This window comes from Taudactylus pleione, unplaced genomic scaffold (assembly GCF_031769625.1).
Source record: "Taudactylus pleione unplaced genomic scaffold, aTauple2 ptg000352l, whole genome shotgun sequence".
Classification (NCBI taxonomy): Eukaryota; Metazoa; Chordata; class Amphibia; order Anura; family Myobatrachidae; genus Taudactylus; species Taudactylus pleione.
Genome location: NW_028284753.1, coordinates 5,519,923 through 5,543,783, shown reverse-complemented (window position 1 = coordinate 5,543,783; position 23,861 = coordinate 5,519,923). Strand labels below are relative to the sequence as shown.

Genomic DNA, 23,861 nt, shown 5'->3' with positions numbered 1-23,861 from the left:
CCTGGTTTGTCACATGGGGAAAATGCTGAATTGACTAGCATTTCCCCACGCTGCGTGATAAATTAGCTGCGGGGAATATCCCCATAATGCCAGTATCTAAGTAGCCCTGAACATTGTTCAGGTGCTAATGGATCCTCTGGGGCTATCCAATAAGCTCCGAAGTCTGGCCCGACAATGCACTTATCGGGGATTTTATCCTCGAAAAGTGCAGTTTTTTCGCCAGAGCAATGGCGAAAACACATAGGTTCGTGAACTTATCACGAATCATATGTGTTTTTGGGTGAATTATCCTATTGTTTGTCCGAACAAATAGGGCAGGGTGGAAAAAAAATCAGCGAAAGACATGGATTATTGGGGAAAAATCACAGTTTTCCTTCCCCCCCCCCCCCCAAAAAAAAAAAAATATATATATATATATTGGGGCTAATTGGATACCGCCCTAAGTGTTTTAATGTTAACATGAAACTTTCTCTTTTGTAGTTGCATTGTTATCTATAAAAGCTGAAACAGAGGGAGTATCCCATATCTATCCCAGAGGCAGTAAATAAATGTACATGATTTCAAATGGATTCGGTATGATATGGCGGCGGCTGAAATCCCAACAGTGGAAGGCCGCATGGTACAGAATGCCGACAGCAGTAGGTAAGTACTCTAACATTGCATTAAGGTATTCGCACTAAACCAATCAGACATTTGCTTTCAATGTCTAATTGAATTAAACAGGTAAAAGCTCCTGGCTGATTGGTAACTGCAGCTCAGGGCGAATGTTTTTCCTAACTGCAGTATTAGCATCAGTGGGGGCTCCAGAGGTGGGGCTGCAGCACAGTTCAAAATTCAAATAGGGGAGTCACACTAACTGTCATTTCAAACGCTGCCAAACACCACTGGCTGGGACTCACTGACAGTTGGTGTAACTCCCCTATTTGGATTTTGGACTGTGCTGCATCCCCACCTCTGGAGCCGCCACTGATTAGCATACAAATCTTCTATACATATAATTGCAGAAACCTACAGTATATGTAAGCATGTATTCTATTTATCAATATGAATTATTCCCATCTACCCACATATTAGCTTGGCACAACCATGCAATCATTTTGAACATTGTGTCAATCAAACAAATTATAGTGTTTGTTCTCCTCAATTACATGAACTGTAGACAAAGTTTTTAAAAACATTTTCAGTATGCTGTCCCTTTTACTGGTTTGTCAGGTGATTTAGGAGAGGAGCTGGGCACTGGAGTCTGTCAATGTGTGAAAGGGGAATATAAAATGTACTCAGTTTCTGCCTAAACTTAAGAAGAACTTACAAAGCAGTCACCTGGTTACACATTACAAAATTCCACTCAAAACAAAATAAACTTTTTACTTGACCCAAAGCTTTGTACACTAAACTTTTCACATCTTAAACTTTTTACAGTATTTCCTTTTGCAGCATCTTTTTGCATTTGATACAAAAAACATTTCTTTTTTCGCCATCTGTTTTTACATAAATGATTCTTCTAAGGAACAACCCTGATCCTTTGTCTTCTTGGCATCATCTACAACTTGTGAGTTACAGTTTTCGGTTTTATTCTGGACCAGATTGCTTTCCACACTAACTGCTTGAGAAGTAGACTTAGGGTCACAGTGCTTGAAATACTCCCTCACAGTGTTCTTGACAGAAGATGGTAACGTTATACGGATAGTCTGAGTGAAAGATGCTATGGTCTTGTTATGGCTTTTAGTAAGTGCTGTTTCTTTGATGGTTTCCTGTCTTTTGGGCTCTTCTAAGCCCTGCTCTTTGTTTACAACCTCATTGTCTATAATTATGGAAGAGAGGTCTTCAGGTTTGTTACTCATTATTGGCTCATTTGTAGGGCCACTGCTAAGTACACGCTTGGGTTGTGCTTGCCAGTAAGGTTTCTCCAATTCAGGTTGTTGCCTCCTGGACATTGTATGCAGTACAAGTGGTGTATTTTGACCATAGAATACTGTCTGGGGTATTTGGAGTTTTGTGCTTTTAGAGCCTGAGCTACTAGCATCTGGATTCAGATTCTGGTCATTCAGATTTTCTACTGGTATTATATTAGGAGACATAAAGAATGTGACCTTTGTACGCTGTAGACCCTCACCATTGGAAGACTGTGGTCTCCTAATCTCAATGTGTTTGATAGAGGTTTCCTTATGACCACAATGCCCATTTTCTAGTCCTACTTCAGTCCTTGATTCCTTTACAGATGCGCCACTGTCTTTTGCTCTTACAGAGTAATTCAAGTTGTGACCTGATTCCTTGTCCACACATACCTTCTGGATACCACTTTGAAGTGGGACTTTATTGGTGGCTGTATCATTCTCCCCTACACAGCCATTCACTTTTGATTCCCATTGCATCTCCCATGAGTCGAGATCACAAGAGTTGCCACCAAAGAGTGTTGACAAAGGTATATGCCACTCTTTTAATTTCTTTTTGGTAATTTCTGGTGATAATGTGTGCAGTCTGGCTGATGTCCCAAACATAAATGGTAAAGAGGTGACCTCACTGGGGCTGAATACTGATGTCTCTGAGCAGTAAGAGAAAGCACTGTCCAAGGAACTTAAGGAGGAGATGGAGGGGGAGGTGGTAGTGGAAGAAAGGCTTGACAAGCTTGATCTGTTTGAAGGGCTAATCTTTTGTGGACTCTTCTCTTTCATTATTGTGCTAGCTTGGGGAGATCTCCAAAAGCCTTGTTGAGTGTTTTTCATACTAGGACCAAATTTGTCATTTAATAGCTGCTGACTTTGCAGATGCAGCTGATTCAGCTTATTTATGTAATCAAACTGATTGTGTATGATGGTGGCATCACAGCTAGACTGTCGGGCAACTGGTTCATGCTCCTCGGCAGGAAGCTTTGAACTGAGACATACACTTGGTTCTGAAGAGCATCGGTCTCTCGCTGGACTAAGGCAGCATGCAAAATCTATGCAGTTTAATGGATCAGTGCTATAACGTTCTAAGATGTCCATCTTTGTTTTGCTCTGATAACAGGCAGCTATTTCACTAAACAGGTCCCAGTCTTCCCTCTCCTCTAGTAGCAAAGACTCATCAAATACCACATTTTCATCTTTCAGTTCAGACTTTTCCAAATCTGAAGCCACAAATTCAAACTCATCAGAGGAGTCTTGTCCTTGGATCAAATGTATTCCTGCAAAGAAATGTTTTGATAGGTGAAAAAATTCTGGTTTGCGGTAAATCAAGATCATTTAAAATATTTAAAAAATAGAAAACGTAGTCCCTCTGTTTAGATCACACATCCCTGCTATAACCAGCCAACATTGACGGTTCTCTTCTGCTGTACATCTGAAATATTCTATGTGAACACTGTACACAGGACACATTGAATCAGCTTACGACAGAACCCTCAAGTATGTTTCCAATTCAGATGAAGGTCAGTGCACCGTTTACACTTTAAATCATGGAAACAACAGAATGTACTTAATGAATTGTCATCTGCTGTACCTTGCTATTAATAAATAAACATTGATTCTGTCATCACTTGTTGGAGCATATTTGACTGGTATGTACAAGAAAGACAACCTTCGTCCTAATTAAAAGACATCTTAGGTTTTCATCTCTTGGCCCCGGGAGCTAAGTAGACTTTAACCTATTGTTTAGCATTTGTTTTCGGAGAGGAATCCCTCAGATCCCTCCCCTTCAGTCCATATTGGAGCATTTGCAGCACAACTGCCACACTTGCACAGTAAGCTTGCTTGGTCTATACCCAGAATTAAAGTGATAGCGTGAGCTATCGCCTTTCTTATAACTCTTCACCTGGACTGGGTGTTACCAGAATCCATGTCCCAGCAAGAGTCATAAGGTAAATACCATACATTTATCATTTCTTAATGCCGCAATAAAAATTATATTTAACGGTAAAATTCAGAATATGTTCAATAGACCCCTCAGTAAAAATGTACCTGTTAAGTTCTCAGTGCTTCCTGAGTCTTGATTTTTGTGTTTGATAAACAAAGATTCAGCATCTGGTCCAAAGATAAGCCGATAATTCTCTATCAGAAACTGTATCAGAAGAGCCACCTGTATAAAACCATCAACATTGGGATGATTGTCGATTGTGCAGCTTAAATAATTGCTTTATTTTTCAGAGCCTACATATAATATGTTCTAATTGAGTAATTGAGTAGACCATCTTTTTTCCATGCATGAGATATTTTGGTCTTTTTGTGCTATTTTATTATTAACTTGATGAATAAAAGTTATGCTTTAATTATTCAAAAAGTCTACATAATAAGGAAATCCGCAAAAATGGAACAAAGTGTGCAGACATGCCAAATATACAGAGTAATGCCATGAAATTCAAAGGAGAAACCAAGCCAGGAACCCCTACTTAGTGTGAAAAGACTCCCCGGTACATTCACTGTTTCCATCATTGAGGGAAATATTTCTATAATTAGGATGTTTGGAATGTGAGATAGCGAATATACAAAATAAGCACACAGTGATCCCTGCCCTGAAATGCTTACACTGGAAGTTCAAAATAAACACACAAAAACAGAATTTAACTACAGATAAGGAATGAAAATTTCCAAATGATCTTTTCTGAACTAAAGTCATAGGTAACAGGCACCAAACAAACAATAGCACATTACATATTTCATATATAGTGCTGCCAGTGGTATTTCCATTCCATTCAAATATTCTGATAACCAATGTCTTAGTCATGTGGGCATTTATTTCTGGGCACTGGTCAACATGAGAAGCTGTCATGGGCTAGAGATGAAACACAACTTAGCAGTGCTGAATTAAGATGGAACCAAGGGCAACATGTTTCCTGTGTTCTTAGAGGCCCACTGATGCTAACAGCCCTCTGCTCATTGCCCTACATGTCTGTGTGACACACAGAGATACAGGGTGGGTAACTCATGTGTACGGCTTCTCACACAAACTTACAAAGCCATCACCCATTCCTCTCCCAGTTACATCTCTGACCTTGGGCCAAATGGGTATGTAGTCAGGAAGCCGGCGGTCAAAATGTCGAACGCCGGCTTCCCAACTGTCAAATCCCAGCATGGGCCTAATGATAGGCATCAAAATCCCGATGCCTATCATTATCCACCCACTGAAATCCCGATGCCCGGCATACCAAATGAAGCTAAGCCGGGCGTCGGGACCTCTTAGCTGCGGTAGGGGGGGTTAGGGACTCCCGGGGGGACTTAGGGTTAGGCTCCCCCCTGGGAGGGTTAGGCTAAGGGAAGGGGAGGGGGGGTTAGGTTTAGGCACCCCTAGGGGGAGGTTAGGGTTCGGCACCCCTAAGGGAGGGTTAGGGCTAGGGAGGAAAAGGGTAGGGATAGCCTACTTACCTTCGCTTACTGGATCTTCACCCATCGGGCTGCGGGTGCTGGGATTTCAACCACCAGCCTGACATCCGGCGGTGGTACATACCGATTCCGGCCAATTGTAATAGGGTGAGAGTTTAGAAAATATGAGCGTAAACTCTCACACTTTTTAAACTCGGCCAATGTAATAGAGTCTGAGAACATACAAACTCACATATTTTTCAGACTCACAAAACTCTCACGATGTATACTCTTATCCAGATGTTTTCCCGTTTTGAAAATACAACTCGACCAATGTAATAGTGTGAGAGCTTAGTACTAAACTCTCACCCTATTACATTTGGCCCCTTATCTCACTTCACACTCCTGCCTGCCTTCTTCGCTTTGCAAATGACTGCCGCCTCTCCTGCCAACTGATTACTTCCTCCCACGACTGTCTCCAAGATTTTGCACGTGCTGCTCCCTACCTCTGGAACTCTCTACCTCTCCCTATCAGACTCTCCACCTCTTTACAAAACTTCAAACAGGCTCTCAAGACCCACTTCTTCATCAAAGCCATCCATCTCTCATCCTAACCCTCTGTCCTATGATAACTGTTTACCCACCTGTGTCACCCGTCTGTCTGCCCCTCCCCATTTAGAATGTAAGCTCTCACGAGCAGGGCCCTCTTCCCCATGTGCTTTTCCTTCCCTTACTTATACTATTATCTACACCATACTCCTTACAACAGCACCTAACCCTTTACTTCTGCCACACTGCTACTTATTTGAGTGTTATGACCGCTGTTGCAGCAATGTTTCTATACCATGTACAGTACTTGTTCTGCATTGTCTTGTACTGTAAGTCACTATTCTCTTGTTCTGCTCAACTGTTTATGTACTTTGTTAGGCTCTGTGGAGCCTTTGTGGTGCCATACAAATAAAGCATAATAATAATAATAATGCTGTGGTGGATCTAGCATGTAAGTGATGTCAAGTGATAATACATGCTTATGAGGTCCTGTGATGATATGCACAGATGATATAACATGATAAAGCTGTAGCATGGTTTCCCTCAGGTGCCACGTAACCAGGGGCATAACTAGTCAATTGTGGGGCTCAGAGCAACATATGTAAAAGCACAAAGTACTGCCCAATTCCAAAAATCTCCCATAGCAACATGGGGCAGACAAAGAAGAGAGCCTCCTTCAGCTGTGGGTCCCATGGTAGTTACGCCCTTGCCACAACCATGTTACACCTTTACCTATGCTCCTCCCCAGCCATTTAGCAATTTGAAATTGGTCAGTTTATTAAAAGTAAACATAAACTTTTCTAAAAAACAAGACCATCTAATTCTCAGTATATTTAGTTGAGTTCCATATAAGGACTTGTCTGTCCTTCTGACTTTACCTTTCTTGTTGCCTTGCTCTCCTCTTCTGGGTCACTCACAGTGGGCAGCCACAACATATTGGGAGCTATGCACAGGGCCAGGTTGGAGGCAGTCATTTGATTCTCTTCAGAGTTCTCCTCAATGTGATCCAGTACAGCAAACAAATGCTGCAGCAAAATGAAATTAGCTTCCGGAAGCTGCTCCAACAAGCTAGATATAGTAAATTTTGTCAATTGGGTTTCTCAAACTAAGAAGACACCAAATACCTAATACAGGACTAAGAAAAATATGCTGTGTCATAGGGGTGCAATGCCTGTTACTGGCGTCACCCAGTACGACCGAGTATGAAATCCACCCATTCTACACCTAATAGGTCACCCGATACCTCAACAAGCACGCTAGCTGTGTCATTATTACATGACCCAGTGTGCCAACATTATGGATGCACAAAGGGCCGGATACAGAGATGCACGTTGCTGCCTCTGTGCTTGCGTATTTCGCCACAGTCGCATCTGCGGCTTTATGCTAATGCCATTACAAAGCCCTTCCCCTGTGGAAAAGAATGCATCTGACTGTGCAAGGACTGAGACAGCCACTTTCAGCATCCATGCACACTGCATTGCCATCTGGAGCACCATTGGAACTTGTACCAGGCCTATGGCAGGTGCAGCTTATCCGTCTTGAGTTTGGCCTCTATGTGAGTGGTTCTGTGCACAAACGCTTTCAGTGACACTCCCATAACGCCCATGAGATGGAGCATTATTGTGCATTACTAGCCACCTCCCAGTCACCGCCCAGTAACGCCTTGTACATTGCCTGAACAGTTCTTATTGTGTGTGCCTGAATGGGGTTCTGCGTATTATGAGGCACACCATCAGGACATATGCTCAGCTACATGAACATTGGCATTGTGTGTCAGGCCCAGAATCAGGCCCAGAATGTATATGTGGTCGGCTACAGCTAAGGCTTGTTCATGTTCCTCTTAGATGTCCTGCAAGTTTTGGTGTAATACAAAAACAAAACATATATGCATTAACCAATAGGGCAGACTGGTATAAAGTAATAACCCTCTGGGGAACAACAGAATAATTCCTGCAGCTAATAAAATAATGAAAGTGAATGTATTAGCTCCACGATTGCAAATCTGCATATGGTGTAGGAGTATGCTGTGTTTATGAGAATGCACATTAGGCCTGATTCAGTGTTGTATTCAAACCCCATGATTTACGTACAACACTAATTGTGGGAGACCTGTGCAGGATCTGTACTGCGCATGTGCAGGTCTCCCGCTGTGAGATTGCTCGCAGTTTGCCCAAGCCGCAGCCTGACTGTTTGGGAGCCGGCCTCCGTTCCAGAAAACGGCTGCGTCTTTCCACACAGACTTCCTGGCCTCAGCTACGGAGCTGCGAGGGGTAATCTGAGTAACCTCAGGGTTACCCAGAATGCCGTTGGTCTCACAGAAGATCCGACGGTGCTTCATAGGACGCAGCACTTGGATCTGCAATGAGGTCAGGAGGCGGCTATTTACACCACACACCTCCTGCTGCATTAGCATATTAATTGTTTGGTATTGAATGGCCGCTTCCCTGCGGCTGTGCAATATGTACATCTCTGAAGCAGGCCCATTGTAGACTAAGCAAATGGGTGTAACCCAACTCTGCATGAGACCCGGTATGTCTGAAGGAAGGTAGGACCATTATAATCACAATTAAAATGCAGTTGGCCTCCCTCCCAAGTGCTGGAGATTTTTTGGGGAACCTTGTGAGTTTCATCCTCCATTTTGAAACATCTATACAAGGTAATGTTTTCACTCCAATTGTTTAATATCAGAGCCACCCATGAAAGGCGCGCTATAGTGGTGGAATGCTTATGTGGACTATTACATATATATTTGTTTATTTTTGCTTTACAATAGTAAAATGGTACAGTGAATACAATTTTAAATACTTTACAGTTTGTTATATAATGTTGATATATTATTTTTTAACTGCAATTGTTTTAAAAAACCCTACAAGTTAGAATTCAGTCACAGATGCACAGGATAGTACTGTAACATGAACATATAGCAGCAAGTTACTGTAACCCTCTGAGAAGCAGCTGTCGCTATGTACTGTAAATATACCCCACAGGCTCCTGTTGTGAACTAACCTTTTTATGACTTTGATCTTATATTCAGGTTTCTCCATTTCTGTAACCTCCATCCATAGTCCGTACATGTCTGAGGATAGAATACTGTCAGGAATATTGCGTAGAAAATCCTAAATCAAATATACACGTATAGTAGGATGGTCAGTTCACCAGAAGAGATATACTAACATACATATAAAAGAGAAAGGGAACAAATGGTTACAGTAGTATTACTCTATACTGTACATCAGTGCAATTACATTATTTACAAAAGTAGGCCTGAACATTGACAGCAGTGGTAGTACTGCTGAGGGGAGGAGAGTGGAGGGGATGGGATCTCCCCCCTCCATGGCCAATGTAACACCCCAGGGTCCCGTGGTCTAATGAGGGCTTTACTGTGTATGTGCTTCACTCAGAAGAGGTCATCACACTAGTATTTTTAGAGCTAAGCAGATCCTTATACAGTCAGAGAGGCATCTCCAGGCCTTTATACACATTGTGCCAGGCAGCCAGCCATGCACTGTTCTGTCCCTGGTCAACACCATACGGAAATGTTGTTATCACTCAAGAGGTTGTGAATGCTGGTTTTATGTTTTGTTTCCGTCAGGAAATAAATAATGAAATCTAGTCTTTCTAGGCTGCTGCTCTGTTATATATCTTATTAATATGTCTAATTGCCCAAACAATAAAGAAATGATTTGGCTCCTGCATCTAGACCTGTCCGGCCAATGCTGAATAGCACTAGACTCTTCCTGGTATCCCTGGCTAGTGGGTACCGAGGTCATAATATTGAATTTTGAAACAGAATAGCCATATAGTTCCACAAAGGCAGTCACTACAAATGTTGTGCTCTTGTATAAATACATAAGTAATGTCACACTTGGACTATTAAATATACAATATGGCCCCTATTAGTTACTTTTTTTATAAATCACACATAAATACACTAAAAAATATGCAGCTTCGCTCAACTGCACTTTCGTAAATGTATTACATAGTATAGAAAATGATTACGGTGAGCCTGACAGGCAAATTTGATTGCGGTCACATCTTTGATTTATAGCAAACTGTGCATGGCTAGTGTGGCTGCATACGAATCATAAGAGCGATTCTTATTTGCACGTATCTCAAACTTTTCTCTGCAATGGCTGAATGATGGCTGCGTACAAATCAGAATACAGGCATATAGTCAAATTACAATTACATTCGCTGTAGGCATCAGGAGTTGTGACCACATCACAGGCGACTCAGAATCAGGCCCTGGATGGGTAACACACTGTAGATAAACAGATCAATATAACAGTTTTTCTAGTTGTTTAATCTGCCTGCCAATGTGCTGGTGCTTGCTGATAGCATTGGTCTGGTACATAAAGATACAGTAAACAGCTCACACATTCAGAAGGTTACATGAAGTTTGAAAAATCTATTACTCTACAATTTACTACACAAAGTCCAAGATGAGATTCCTGGTGCCACTTGCTGAGGCCCCATAAAGGGTTTATTTCCCTTTTCTCTATGGTAAAATATGATACTATTAATCATACAAAAATAATAACAGATACCGTATGAGTCACTGGCCTTACAGATTATATCTCTCTTCGTTTTATCAGTGTAATGTTTGCTTTGGATTACATCAATGTTTTTCTATACAGCAAATAAACATGACATTATCTGAAAGGAAATCGGTATGAAATCACGGCAGTCGGGATGCCTGCTGTCAATATACCGACAGCAGCATCCTGATGCTCAGGTACACACTGACAGATCAATTGATCGGCCAGTATATCTACTGCCCGTCGGCCAGTGTGTACCCGCAATATGTCGGTGAACGTCGTTGTTCACTGACATATCGCATTGGCTGTGCTGCACAGGGGATGGACAGATATGTCTGCAGACATATCTGTCCATCGGCAAGTGTGTACAGGTGGTCTGCAGACTGTTCGAACACACACAGCGGCAGCCACGGGGAGGGACACGCCCACCAGGACACGCCCCCTTTCTGCCGGGACCCGCAGCCAGACACAGATGATGGCCGTTCAGTGTGTATGAACGACCATCATCTGCAGATATATCCGCAGATCGCTCGATCTGCAGATATATCTGTATAGTGTGTACCCACCTTAACCCTCCCCCCTAACCCTTCTTTCTTGCATCCTAACACTAACCCTCCTCACCCTGCACCCTAATCCTCCCCGTTAATGCCTAACCCTAACCCACCCTTGGGGGTACCTACTGTAACCCTAACCTCCCCCTCCGTGATGCCTAAACCTATCCCTCTCCCCCCGCGGCTAAGACTTAACAAGCCCCGCTATACTTGCAATCGGCATCCCGGCTGTTGGGATACCGGCGTCGGGATGTCCCCTAATGTTGTTATTCCGGTGCCGGTCTTCTGGCCAGGTGACATTCCGGCACCCGGAATTCATCAGCTGGGATGAAACTGTAGGTATCATAACTACATCACATCTGAAAGTACTCTAAATAAGATTACTGATGTGTTTCACTATTTAGTCATGACAAAAAATCTTATTGTTATAAATTCATCCCTGTAATACAAAGATTAATAGATATAGATTAGTGAATACAGGTCGGGTTCAAAAATCTGTTGACTTTCTGTAAGACGTACATAAATTGGAAGTAAATAATATAAATATATTACTAGAAATGCAGTTTGAGTGGAAATAGATAAATCTATGCAGCCAATCCTTAAATGTAACCAATTTCAGTGAATTACAAATCAGTCCAGTCCCACCCAAATTTTGCTGAATATTTTATGCCCAATCTGGTGAATCCTGCCAGTCGCAGAGCATGGACTATAAACAAGCCAATCAGCAGGGATCAATAAATGTCACATGTCTATAGCCTTGTAAAGGAGTTTAAAGCCCATTGGAACTCCCTCTCTTGCTGGCATATTCTAGGGGAAAGCGTGTAGACATGAGGAGTCTGATGCAGTGTTGCATCACACATGTTTTCGCTTTACGTATGCTCCATAACCCAGCATACGTAAATTCAGTGAGGATGTATTGATGAAACTGTAGGGTATGCATCCTTATTTACAGATGCATCTTTTGCAACAAGTATAGGGCTGGTTTATGTACGCAGTGAATGATGATGAGGGCAAAAACATGAAGAATAGAGATGGGGGCAAAATATACCTTTAGTTCCATGCACATAGTACAGGAACAATTACAGAATACTAGCATCACATCAGTAATATTTAAATATTTAGGCAATACAGTAATTTACTTGCTGTCTCAACTGGTGCATTCTGTTTCCAACACACATGTGGCTGTCTACATCCATCCATCTACAGTCTCTCTCTCTCTCTCTCTCTCTCTCTGGGGTTTCTACATCTATCTATCTATCTATCTATCTATAGTGTCTCACTCTCTGGGGGGTTTCTACATCTATCTATTTACAGTCTCTCACTCTCAGGGGGGTCTACATCTATCTACAATCTCTCACTCTCTGGGGGGTTTCTACATCTATCTACATGGTCTTACTCTCTGGGGGGGTTCTACATCTATCTACAGTGTCTCACTCTCTGGTGGTTTCTACCTCTGTCTCTCTCTCTGGGGGTGTTTCTACATCTATATATCTACATTCTCTCTCTCTGATGGGATTTCTACATTTATCTATTTACATTCTTTCACTCTTTGGTGGGTTTCTATATCTATCTATCTACAGTCTCTCTCTCTCTCTCTGGGGGGTTTCTACATCTATCTATCTACAGTGTCTTACTCTCTGGGGGTTCTACATCTATCTACAGTGTCTCACTCTCTGGTGGTTTCTACCTCTATCAGTCTCTCTCTCTCTCTCTCTGGGGGCTTCTACATCTAACTATTTACAGTGTCTCACTTTCTGGTGGGTTTCTACATACAGTCAGGTCCATAAATATTGGGACATTGACAACATTTTCAGATTTTGGCCTCTATTCACCACCACAATGGTTTTGAAATGAAACAAACAAGATGTGCTTTAACTGCAGACTTTCAGATTTAATTTGAGGGTAATTACATCCAAATCGGGTGAACGGTGTAGGAATTACAACAGTTTCAATATGTGCCTCCCACTTTTTAAGGGGCCAAAAGTAATGGGACTATAAACTCAAAAGCTATTTCATGGACAGGTGTGGGCTATTCCCTCGTTATTTCATTATCAATTAAGCAGGTAAAATGTCTGGAGTTGATTCTAGGTGTGACATTTGAATTTGGAATCAGTTGCTCTCAACTCTCAATATGAGATCCAAAGAGCTGTCACTATCAGTGAAGCAAGCCATCATTAGGCTGAAAAATCAAAACAAACCCATCAGGGAGATACCAAAAACATTAGTTGTGGCCAAATCAACTGTTTGGAACATTCTTAAAAAGAAAGAACGCACTGGAGAGCTCAGCAACACCAAAAGACCTGGAAGACCACGGAAAAGAAATAGAATTATTTCCCTGGTGAAGAAAAACCCCATCACAACAGTTGGCCAAATCAAGAACACTCTCCAGGAGGTAGGTGTATATGTGTCAAAGTCAACAATCAAGAGAAGACTTCACAAGAGTGAATTTAGAGGGTTCACCACAAGATGTAAACCATTGGTGAGCCTCAAAAACAGGAAGACCAGATTAGAGTTTGCCAAACAACATCTAAAAAAGCCATTACAGTTCTGGAACAACATCCTATGGACAGATGAGACAAATATCAACTTGTACCAGAGTGATGGGAAGAGAAGGAAAGGAACTGCTCATGATCCAAAACATACCACCTCATCAGTGAAGCATGGTGGTGGTAGTGTCGTGGCGTGGGCATGTATGGCTGCCAATGGAACTGGTTCCCTTGCATTTATTGATGATGTGACTGCTGACAATAGTAGCAGAATGAATTCTGAAGTGTTTCGGGCAATATTATATGCTCATATTCAGTTAAATGCTTCAGAACACATTGGACGGCGCTTCACAGTGCAGATGGACAATGACCCAAAGCATACTGCAAAAGCAACCAAAGAGTTTTTTAAGGCTAAAAAGTGGAATGTTATGCAATGGCCAAGTCAATCCCTTGACCTGAATCCGATTGAGCATGCATTTCACTTGATGAAGACAAAACTGAAGGGAAAATGCCCCAAGAACAAGCAGGAACTGAAGACATTTGCAGTAGAGGTCTGGCAGAGCATCACCAGGGATGAAACCCAGCGTCTGGTGATGTCTATGCGTTCCAGACTTCAGGCTGTAATTGCCTGCAAAGGATTTGCAACAAAGTATTAAAAAGTGAAAGTTAGATTTAGGATTGTTTAGTTTGTCCCATTACTTTTGACTTTTGGCCCCTTAAAAAGTGGGAGGCAAATATAGAAACCGTTGTAATTCCTACACCTGATTTGGATGTAATTACCCTCAAATTAAATCTGAAAGTCTGCAGTTAAATCACATCTTGTTTGTTTCATTTCAAAGCCATTGTTGTAATTCATACACCTGATTTGGATGTAATTACCCTCAAATTAAATCTGAAAGTCTGCAGTTAAATCACATCTTGTTTGTTTCATTTCAAAGCCATTGTGGTAGTGAATAGAGGACAAAATATGAAAATTCTGTCAATGTCCCAATATTTATGGACCTGACTGTATATCTGTTTACAGTGTCTCCCTCTCTGGTGGGTTTCTATATTTACCAATCTCTCTCTGGGGTTTTTACATATATCTCTCTATTTATCTATCTATCTACAGTCTTTTACTCTCTGTGGGGTTTCTATATCTATCTATCTATCTATCTATCTATCTACAGTCTTTCTCTCTCTCTTTCTGGGGGGGTCTCTACATCTATCTATTTACAGTGTCTCACTCACTTGTGGGTTTCTATATCTCTCTCTCTCTCTTTCTCTCTGGGGTGTTTCTACATCTATCTATCTACAGTCTCTCTCTCTCTGGGGGGTTTGTACATCTATCTAAGTCTCTCACTCTCTGGGGGTTTCTACATCTAGCTATCACTCTCTGGGGAGTTTCTACATCTATCTATCTATCTACCTGCAGTCTCTTTCTTTCTGGGGGGGTTCTACATCTATTTACAATGTATCACTCTCCGGTGGGTTTCTATATTTATCAATCTCTCTCTCTCTCTCTCTCTCTGGGGGTTTTCTACATATATCTATTTATCTAACTATCTATCTATCTACAGTCTCTCACTCTCTGGGGGGGTTTTACATCTATCAATCTATCTATCCATCTATATATCTATAGTTTCTCTCTCTGGGGGGTTTCCACAGTTATCTATCTACAGTGTCTCACTCTCTGATAGGTTTCTACATGTATTTACAGTCTCTCACTCTCAGGGGGGTTCTACATCTATCTATCTATCTACAGTCTCTATCTCTGGGGGGTTTCTACATCTATCTATCTATAGTGTCACACTCTCTGATAGGTTTCTACATGTATTTACAGTCTCTCACTCTCAGGGGGGTTCTACATCTATCTATCTACAATCTCTCACTCTCTGGGGGTTTCTACATCTATCTATCTACATTGTCTTACTCTCTGGGGAATTCTACATCTATCTACAGTGTCTCACTCTCTGGTGGTTAATACCTCTATCAGTCTCTCTCTCTGGGGGTGTTTCTACATCTATCTATCTACATTATCTCGCTCAGGGGGGCTTCTACATCTATTTACAGTGTCTCACTCTCTGGGGGGTTTCTACATCTATCTGTTTACAGTGTCTCCCTCTCTTGTGGGTTTCGATATTTATCAATCTCTCTCTGGGGGGGGGTTTCTATATATATATTTCTATGTATCTATCTATCTACAGTATTTTACTCTCTGGGGGTTTTCTATATCTATCTATCTACAGTCTCTCTATCTCTCTCTTTCTGGGGGGGTTTCTACATCTATCTATTTACAGTGTCTCACTCTCTTGTGGGTTTCTATCTCTCTCTCTCTCTCTGGGGGGTTTCTACATATATCTGTTTATCTAACTATCTATCTACAGTCTCTCACTCTCTGGGGGGGGTTCTACATATATCTATCTATCTACAGTCTCTCTCTCTCACTCTGGGGGGTTTCCACATCTATCCATCTACAGTATCTCACTCTCTGAGGGGTTTCTACATCTATCTACAGTCTCTCTCTCTCTCTCTCTCTATGGGGCTTTTACATTTACTGTATCTATCTACAGTGTCTCACTCTCTGGGGGCTTTCTACATCTATCTATTTACAATCTCACTCTCTGAGGGGTTTCTACATCTATATATCTATGGTCTCTCACTCTCTGAGGGGTTTCTACATCTATCTACAGTGCCACACTCTCTGGGGATTTCTACATATATCTATCTATCTACAGTCTCTCTCTGAGGGGGTTTCTACATCTATTTATCTATCTACAGTCTCTCACTCTCTGGGGGTTTTCTATATCTATCTATAGTCTCTCTCTTTCTCTCTCTGGGGTGTTTCTACATCTATCTATCTCCAGTGTCTCACTCTCTGGGGGTTTCTACATCTATCTATCTAAAGTGTATCACTCTCTAGGGGGTTTCTACATCTATCTACAGTGTCACACTGGGGAATTCTACATACAGTATATCTATCTACAGTCTCTCTCTCACCGAGGGGTTTCTACATCTATTTATGTATCTATCTACAGTCTCTCACTCTCTGGGGGTTTTCTATATCTATCTACAGCCTCTCTCTCTCTCTCTCTGGGGTGTTTCTACATCTATCTACAGTGTCATACTCTCTGGGGGTTTCTACATCTATCTACAGTGCCTCACTCTCTGGGAGTTTCTACATCTATCAGTCTCTCTCTCAATCTCTGGAGTTGTTTCTACATCTATCTATCTACAGTCTCTCTCTCTCTCTCATGGGGGTATCTACAGTAATCTATTTACAGTGTCTTACTCTCTGGTGGGTTTCAACATCTATTTACAGTGTCTCACTCTCTGGTGGGTTTCTATATTTATCAATCTCTCTCTGGGTGGTTTCTACATATATCTCACTATCTATGTATCTATCTATCTATCTATCTATCTATCTATCTATCTATCTATCTATCTGCAGTCTCTCACTCTCTGGGGAATTTCTACATCTATCTATCTATAGTCTCTCTCTCTCTCTGGGGGGTTTCTACATCTATCTATTTTACAGTGTCTCACTCTCTGGTGGGTTTCTATATCTATTTACAGTGTCTCACTCTCTGGTGGGTTTCTATATCTATCTACAGTCTCTGTCTCTGGGGGGGTTTCTACATCTATTTACAGTGTCACTCTCTGTTGGGTTTCTATATCTTTCTCTCTCTCTCTCTCTGGAAGGTTTCTACATATAACTATTTATCTATCTACAGTCTCTCACTCTCTGTGGGGTTTCTACATCTATTTATCAATTTCTCTCTCTCTGAGGAGTTTCTACATCTATCTACAGTGTCTCACTCTCTGGGAGTTTCTACATCTATTAGTATCTCTCTCTGGGGGGGTTTCTCTATCTATCTGTCTCTCTCTCACACACACATACACTGGTGGGTTTCTACATCTATCTATCTACAATCTCTCACTCTCTGGGAGGTTTCTCTATCTATCTATCTATCTAGTGTATCACTCTATGGGGAGTTTCTACATCTATCTGTTTACAGTGTCTCACTCTCTGGTGGGTCTCTATATCTATCTACAGTCTCTCTCTTTCTCACTGGGGGGTTTCTACATCTATCTATTTGCAATCTCTCACTCTCTGGGGTTTTCTACATCTATCTAAAGTTTCTCACTCTCTGGGAGGTTCTACATCTCTGCCATTTGGGCCTCAGGGTCCTTGCAAGGGCAGCAAGGCCCTGTGGACCTTGTTGAATGTTGTCCTATTGTTACTGGTTGCAAAGGGGCCCCGATAACAGTTCAAGCTTCGGGGCCCCAAAAATGTAGATCTGCCACTGCTTTTATTGAGACAAAACACATTGACATTGCAATGTGTAATATAAATAAATAATTGAAGATTGAGTAGAATGCCACTTTCACATCCTCAACCAGCTTCAATACTAGACAGTGGTTCCCACTATAACAGGGAGATCGATTGATTGATTTATTGTATACACCAACATATGCCTTATAATATTTAGTTAGAAACCTATAATTAACCCAGGCATATCACAAGTTATAGTATGGTCAGTATTTACCCAAAATTTCACATACTGTGGCTATGTCAGTTACAGTACGTTATCAATATAACTAGGGACTAATGTTATAGAAGAGATTTAGTCGGTACTTGTAATACATTCTCATATCTGTAGTAACAAGGGTATTAGTATAACACCATTAGTACTCTATGGTATGCAGATAGGGTACTGATGTAGGTACATGTGTGTGTGTGTGTATGTATGTATGTATGTATGTATGTATATGTATATATATGTAGATGTGGATGTGGATACCATACAGGTGAGGAAGAACCTTAGCACTTGCCATTTTGAGGGACCCATTTAGACATAGATTATATGGTCTAGAACATTAATAATATAGCAGTCTTATTCCTATTACGAAGTCCACTTCGAATGTATGTATGTATATATATAATAGATTAAATATAAATACAGCTTTGTCCTTGCTCACTCAATACGATTCCGTAACATAATGAATATTGATTCACAAGGCATTGGGATATATCTGCACTTAGAGCTATATTGCATACTTACTATGGCTATATAATGCCAATATATCGTTAAAAATAAGGTTATTTCCTTTTAGAAAATTATTAAGATACGCTCAATTTTCTTAAGGATTGGTAAATGGTAGTAAGGGTTAATCCTGATGTTATTTCTCCTCATACTAATTAACTAAAATACAGATGGGCTGGAGAACATGCCATTCACAACTAATTAATAGCTAATAGCTAATTGGCCAATACTAGACACAGCACTATATTAAGCAGTGACTCCGTCTCATGTGACTTTTCCTGTGAACAAGCTTCAGTGGCGAAACGTGTGTCGAGATGGAGGAAGGCCTGTGGATGCACAGCACGAGGCGCCCCTACCAACAACCTTTACCCCATAGCGGGATTCATTTCAGGATGGACGGATGCCCTCGGAAGCGCAGCTCAAGGCGCTCCTAATAACAGTTTGTATCCCATAGCGGGATTTATTTCACTGTACCTATAGGACGGGACCCACTGGGGATATTGTCTGTTACATGTCATTGTAGTAGTCCCCAACATTATTTATGTACATAGATCATTGTCCTCCATGAGTAGTATTATGGCCAGGAACGACAGGGGATTTGTTTATCTATTGTTAGCAGCACGAGCAGCACGAATAGAAACAACAGGGGAAATACAAACGTTTCTGTACATTATTTGCGGATATAGGGGTCTATTTACTAAGCAGTGTTAGGAGACAGAGTGAAAAGTGATAAGGTGCCAGCCAATCAGCTCCCAACTGTCATTTTTCAAACACAGCCTGTGAGATGACAGTTGGGAGCTGATTGGCTGGCACCTTATCACTTATCACTCTGTCTCCTAACACTGCTTAGTAAATCGACCCAATAATCTTGATATGTTCTTTCAAAATATGGCTCTCTAGGTATGTTCATTTGATTAGGGTTTTTTTATGAAATTATTGCTTGACATTATGGCAACTTTAAAATTTTGTTTATTAACTGTTACCAGATGTATCTGAGATATTGCATGTTTGTCCCTTTTGATACTATATTATTTACCTAATACTAATAAGAATGTTTCAAACTAAGTAATTGACTGAACACATGCATTAAAATTCCTTTTTCTCTGGTGCAGTGTTTCAGATCTGACTATACTGTGCAATCTTGAAATGGTGTTCTGAATTTTCACTATCGGATCACATGGATCTGTTTTTAGATAGGCATAATATTTACACCGTTGTATTCTCTGATTGAATTTGATTGTAACATTACAGGAGTATATTTTATGCATTGCATAAGGGACACTTTATACACAATTGCCAATATTGAATGGCTTGTTTGTAGTTTTAACACATTTTTGAACATATACACCTTTGATTGGTATATGGATTTTTTCTTGATATGTTTACTAGGAACATATTTGTTATATATAGCATGTGCTCACTTGCATCTAGGGACACTTCACACATGATTGCAAATAGCGAATGAATTGTTTGCTGACTTAACACAACATTTAATATATTGCACCTCTGATTTATGTATATAAAAAAAATTATTTCTTGATGTGTTTACCCCTATTTCTCTTTACCTCTATTAACTGCGGTCAATCTCATTTGAGTAGTTCTCTCATTGAGTGTCCTATGCTTCGGGTATGACACTCAAAAGCAGAAACGAAATTTGAGTAAAGCCCCTGTTATACTGTTGTTTCTAAGGGTAAATTACTCTCCGGTAATCTCTCACTCCTCACAGATAGCATTTTGCATAGGTGACGAGCAGTAGAATGAGGAGTAATAAACCTATACCCTGACCATCCTCATTATTAAGTATTTCCCTACTTTTATGGGATTTAATGATATGAAAGGCATCATTAGAATATTTATGATATTAGCTATTTGCAGATACTATGCGCTGAAACTTTAGGATATTGTCATCTGAAGATTTAATGTATATACATATACTGTTCATTATTTCGCCTTGTGAAGAGATGGTTTAATTTATGCATAGTAATTTACATTGGACAAATTAATGCTAGGAATCCTGAGATCTTAGGGATATAGTAATTTTGTTTGGAATTTTTTGTCTCTGTATGTGATATATGTTTAATATTGATGTTGACAATCACATTGAGATAAACAACTGTGGAGATTGCAATGTCTGCTAATTTATTAGGTATGTCTTATATAAATAGGTGTTAGTTGGATGGTATGTGAAATCCAATTAATTTTAGAACATATTATATATATTAAAAGTTATATTTTAAATGATTTGTATAAGGAGTGCTCGCAAAATAGAGTTCTTTTGTTTGTTTTTCTAAATTGTTCCATTTCAACTCTAGTGAGCACCGCCACTACCATATATATATCTTGGTTAATCTCCCAAATTTGTCTTATCTGTTATAGGAATAGTGGTAGTTAATAATTTATGTTACACTTTGAAATCTAAATATCTCTATTGCCAGTGCATCATTATCCCGTTTCCCCTTCCCCTTTTGTATATTACGGAGATCGCAAGCTATTTATCACAGGTAAAATTGGCTAGGATTCCACTTCACCACCACCCAATCACATGCATTGCCTCTAAATGACTGCTTCCAATTATTTGGCTGGAAGACATGATCCCTATTGTTGCTTACTGTAATTCTGTTCCTGTCTGTTGTAGTGAGCTGCTGTACCATTTTTTAAGGGGGTTATATAAGATTTTTTTGGTTTCTTTTTTCTATGATGTAAAAAAAAAAATAGATAAGATTTTCTTAACCTTTTGGATTATAATAAATCAAGAAAGAATAAAAAGTTGTTTTTTTTTTAATTTAAATTGTTAAATAATGTTTACTTAAGTGGTGAACAAGGGTTTGGGGGAAGTACTTTTATTACAGTTTAGTTCAAGAAAAGTGTGTGTGTGTTTTACCCTTTGGACCCCTGTCCATTATACTGGTACAATTGCCGCTCCCGGAGTACCAGTCTTGTTAATCCCCTCAATGCCCAATATTGCGCTCTTGACAGAAGTAAAATATACTGTACGAGTATTTATTAGTAAAATATGCATTTTATTTTTCAGCTCAGAAAAACATATAGATTATCATGCATAAAGAACCGTATTTCTCTGTTATGAATGTAATATGAAGAGGGATCACATTCATGAAAATGTTTACAAAACTTATTTGTAAGAAACATCTTAAAATGATGGGTTTAAGTCTGCTTTACTCAGAACATCTATAACACACTATTGTTTTTAAAACGAATTAATATTTTTTTAAAATTTCCATTCAAAGAATGTGTGTACCTTAATAACTGCAGCTGCTACAAACACAGACTCTCCATCCATCTGGACCTCATCCCCAGAAATTAATTTCTCCTTAAGCTCCTTGCAAGTCTTGGCATTGGCTGAACGTCTGAAAATACCCCGGGTGTTGGGTCCTTCTTCGTATAATAGCAGGAGCATGTCCTAGAAGTGATTCAGAACAAGTCATAAAGTCCAGAGCTTATTTGAAACTTTTATGGCAGGTTCATTATTGATCCTAATCCTTGTCATACTATTTGATGCCCACTCAATAGTACAAACTGCAAATAAATAATTGTGTTTGGCTTTTAATATATCTACTCAGGTAGGTTTTAGAAACAGTCTTAATTTACTCCATTTGCCAGAATGATCAGTAGAAATTATTATATGTTAAATTACAATTATGCCAACTTCTAGTTGGACATAATTCAATTTCCATACCGTGCATACGTCTATACCTTTCCATATCATCGACACATGTCTCCTGTCGCCTAGAGATGCTGAATGGGGGCAGGCATGCATAATTAGAGGAAATAAAGGATGTGTTCATGTACTGTAATTGTAAGACAATTAAAAATGGATATATCTGCAGACATGCCTCTAAGTAGGAGCATCTTCTGTAGGTACTGGAGGTTTGATGCAATGCTATGCAGTGATGATAATGACTATCAGCAGCAATATCTAGCAGCTTCCCACTGGCTCATTGTGTATCGTCCCCTCAAGAATTTTATTTGTCTTGCAATTGTATAAATGCGATCCTGTACACAGATAAAGTGGCTCTGATGTCGCAGTTCAGGCGGTCATTCTGCACGACTATTGGGCTGCTCAAATGGCCGATTATCGAATGATCTGAGACGGCTGCTGCATATGTATATGCAGCCGCTTTGATTTGCGATGGCCCCGGTGGGCGTCTCAATACATATCCCGAGGTCTGCGACATTTGCCTATTTTCGCACAGTAGCTGCATGCAGGATGATACATATCTGAATTATTATATATATATTAGTGTACATATCTGAATTATATATATTAGTGTACATATCTGAATTATTCTACATATATTAGTGTACATATCTGAATTATTATATATATATATATATATATATATATATACATATTAGTGTACATATCTGAATTATTATATATATTAGTGTACATATCTGAAATATTATATATATTAGTGTACATATCTGAATTATATATATATTAGCGTACATATCTGAATTATTATATATATTAGCGTGCATATCTGAATAATTATATATATATATTAGTGTACATATCTGAATAATTATATATATATTAGTGTACATATCTGAATTGTATATATATTAGCATACATATCTGAATTATATATATTAGTGTACATATCTGAATAATTATATATATATTAATGTACATATCTGAATTATATATATATTAGCGTACATATCTGAATTATTATATATATTAGGGTACATATCTGAATAATTATATATATATTAGTGTACATATCTGAATTATATATATATATTAGCGTACATATCCGAATTATTATATATATTAGCGTACATATCTGAATAATAATATATATATTAGCGTACATATCTAATTATATATATTAGCGTACATATCTGAATAATTATATATATATTAGTGTACATATCTGAATTATATATATATATATATTAGCGTACATATCTGAATTATTATATATATTAGTGTACATATCTGAATAATTATATATATATTAGTGTACATATCTGAATTATTATATATATTAGCGTACATATCTGAATCAGGCCCTTTGAACCTGTAACATACCATGTTGCAATGCAAGGAATGCAAATACATTAATTATTTTTGCATGCAGGGTAAATACTGGTTGCTTTTGCATAGCCCACAATACTGGGTAGATATATTTTGACACTGCAATTTAGATTTGAGCTAAGACACACCCCTCTCACATCTAATCTCTTTGCACATTTTAAATCTGTACCACCTATAGTGCAGCATGGTGTTACCAAGGTGCAAAGTTATTTGTTTTGTATTGCTTTGCTCTCAACTCAGAATCGGGTCCAGAGTCTGCAATATAATGAATATTCATTGAATATTAATTTAATACCACAAAAGTTTACTTATTAATAACCGTCAAGACAATGTATGCCATTTTATTACATTACTAGCTGTTGCCCAAGGCTTCGC

At 39.5% G+C, this 23,861-nt stretch overlaps 1 protein-coding gene across 7 annotated transcripts in view; it reads right to left on the bottom strand.

The window, feature by feature from the left end:
• Positions 1 to 1,345: 1,345 nt before the first annotated feature.
• LOC148508634 (uncharacterized) overlaps positions 1,346 to 23,861 on the bottom strand; it is a 282,049-nt gene continuing 259,533 nt past the window's right edge. For all 7 annotated transcript variants that reach the window (XM_088444248.1, XM_088444247.1, XM_088444246.1 and 4 more), the window contains 5 exons: positions 21,681 to 21,842; positions 8,829 to 8,938; positions 6,701 to 6,890; positions 3,936 to 4,053; positions 1,346 to 3,163 (listed from right to left, as the gene is read on the bottom strand). In XM_088444248.1, coding sequence (XP_088300374.1) covers positions 1,485 to 3,163; positions 3,936 to 4,053; positions 6,701 to 6,890; positions 8,829 to 8,938; positions 21,681 to 21,842 — 2,259 coding nt within the window. In that variant the 3' untranslated portion in view covers positions 1,346 to 1,484. The remainder of the gene's footprint in view (positions 3,164 to 3,935; positions 4,054 to 6,700; positions 6,891 to 8,828; positions 8,939 to 21,680; positions 21,843 to 23,861) is intronic.